The sequence below is a fragment of the Echinops telfairi genome, unplaced genomic scaffold (assembly GCF_000313985.2).
Source record: "Echinops telfairi isolate 266 unplaced genomic scaffold, ASM31398v2 ScPeMD7_7458;HRSCAF=8496, whole genome shotgun sequence".
Taxonomy (NCBI): Eukaryota; Metazoa; Chordata; class Mammalia; order Afrosoricida; family Tenrecidae; genus Echinops; species Echinops telfairi.
In genome coordinates, this window is record NW_022111358.1 from 50164361 (window position 1) to 50165516 (window position 1156).

At 69.4% G+C, this 1156-nt stretch overlaps 1 protein-coding gene across 1 annotated transcript in view; it reads right to left on the bottom strand.

The window, feature by feature from the left end:
• CEP131 (centrosomal protein 131) overlaps nt 1-1156 on the bottom strand; it is a 13791-nt gene that overhangs the window by 3258 nt on the left and 9377 nt on the right. The window contains exons 15-17 of the mRNA XM_045299523.1: nt 1023-1156; nt 311-512; nt 6-72 (exon numbers count right to left, since the gene is read on the bottom strand). The exon at nt 1023-1156 is cut by the window's right edge and continues 11 nt beyond it. Of these exons, the coding sequence (XP_045155458.1) occupies nt 6-72; nt 311-512; nt 1023-1156 (403 nt within the window). The remainder of the gene's footprint in view (nt 1-5; nt 73-310; nt 513-1022) is intronic.

The following is a 1156-nucleotide window of genomic DNA, read 5'->3' on the forward strand; positions in this document are numbered from 1 at the left end:
GCCACCTCACTGTAGAGCCGCCGCCGCTGCTGCTCCAGCGCCCGCTGCTCCTGCTCCAGGTGCTGCTCGAAGCTGCGGGGAAGGACAGGGCAGCGGCGGATGCTCAGGGCTGGGGCTGCTCCCCTGCCCCCCACCCTACCCCCCCATCGTGGTCTGCGCATGGGCCACGTTTGGGAACGCGCCCCCACACACCACGTGTCCCAGAAACAGGTGGGTGACACGCCTCCAGGGTCCTGGCCTGCCCAAGGGGGTTGTACCCCAAGCCGCAGGGACCCTGTGGCCGCCTCCCCACCAAGCAGGCTGGACGCACCGCTGTTGGGCCAGCTCGCGCTCCCGCTGCCCCAGGGCCTCCTGCTGGCGCTGCAGGCGGGCTCGCAGCTCCTCGGCCTGGTGCTCGCAGTGCTGCGCGGCGCGGGCCTCCGCCTGCAGCAGCTCCGCCTCGTGCAGGCTCTTCAGCTTCTTCACCTCCTGCTTGTGCTGGGCGATCAGCCTCTGGATCTCGGGCTCCAGGCCTGCGAGGGCACTGTGCTGCAGGGGCCGCCCCCGGCCCAACCCCGGCCCTCCGGACCTGCCCCCGCCACCCGAACCGCCCTCACACCTGCCCTCCCTGGACTCCAGCCCTGAGCACAGCCAGCAGCTTGGTGGGCAGGGTGGCTGCCGTGGCCCATCTCAGCCCCTGGCCATGGAGGGGTGCACCTCTAGAGCTCCCCCAGGGCCCTGGGGGAGCCAGGTAGGGGGTCACCAGAGACATCGGCAGGTCAGTGAGCCCTCAGAACCGGTCCCGAGCCGCTCTAAGGCAGGGCGGACAGCGACACTGTGCCGTGGACGCCTGCCCAGCGTGCCCTCTGTCCCTGGAACCTCATAAACGCAGGTTGACCCCACGCCCAGCCTGCCGCTGTCCCCTCCCCCTGTATCCCGTAGGGCTGAGGCCCCTCCACAAACTGGATCCACACTTTCTGGACACTGTCTGACTGGGCTTGCTGGCCCCCACAGCAAGTGGCTCTCCCTGTCCCACCCCCTACCCTTGACCGTGAGCTCCTTGATCTTGCGGGTCTTCTCCTGGACCCATCTCTCGCGGCGGACTTTCTCGGAGGCGCGCGTCAGCTCCTGGATCTTCTTGAGCTCCTGGGGGCCAGGAGTGAGGGTGGGACACAGC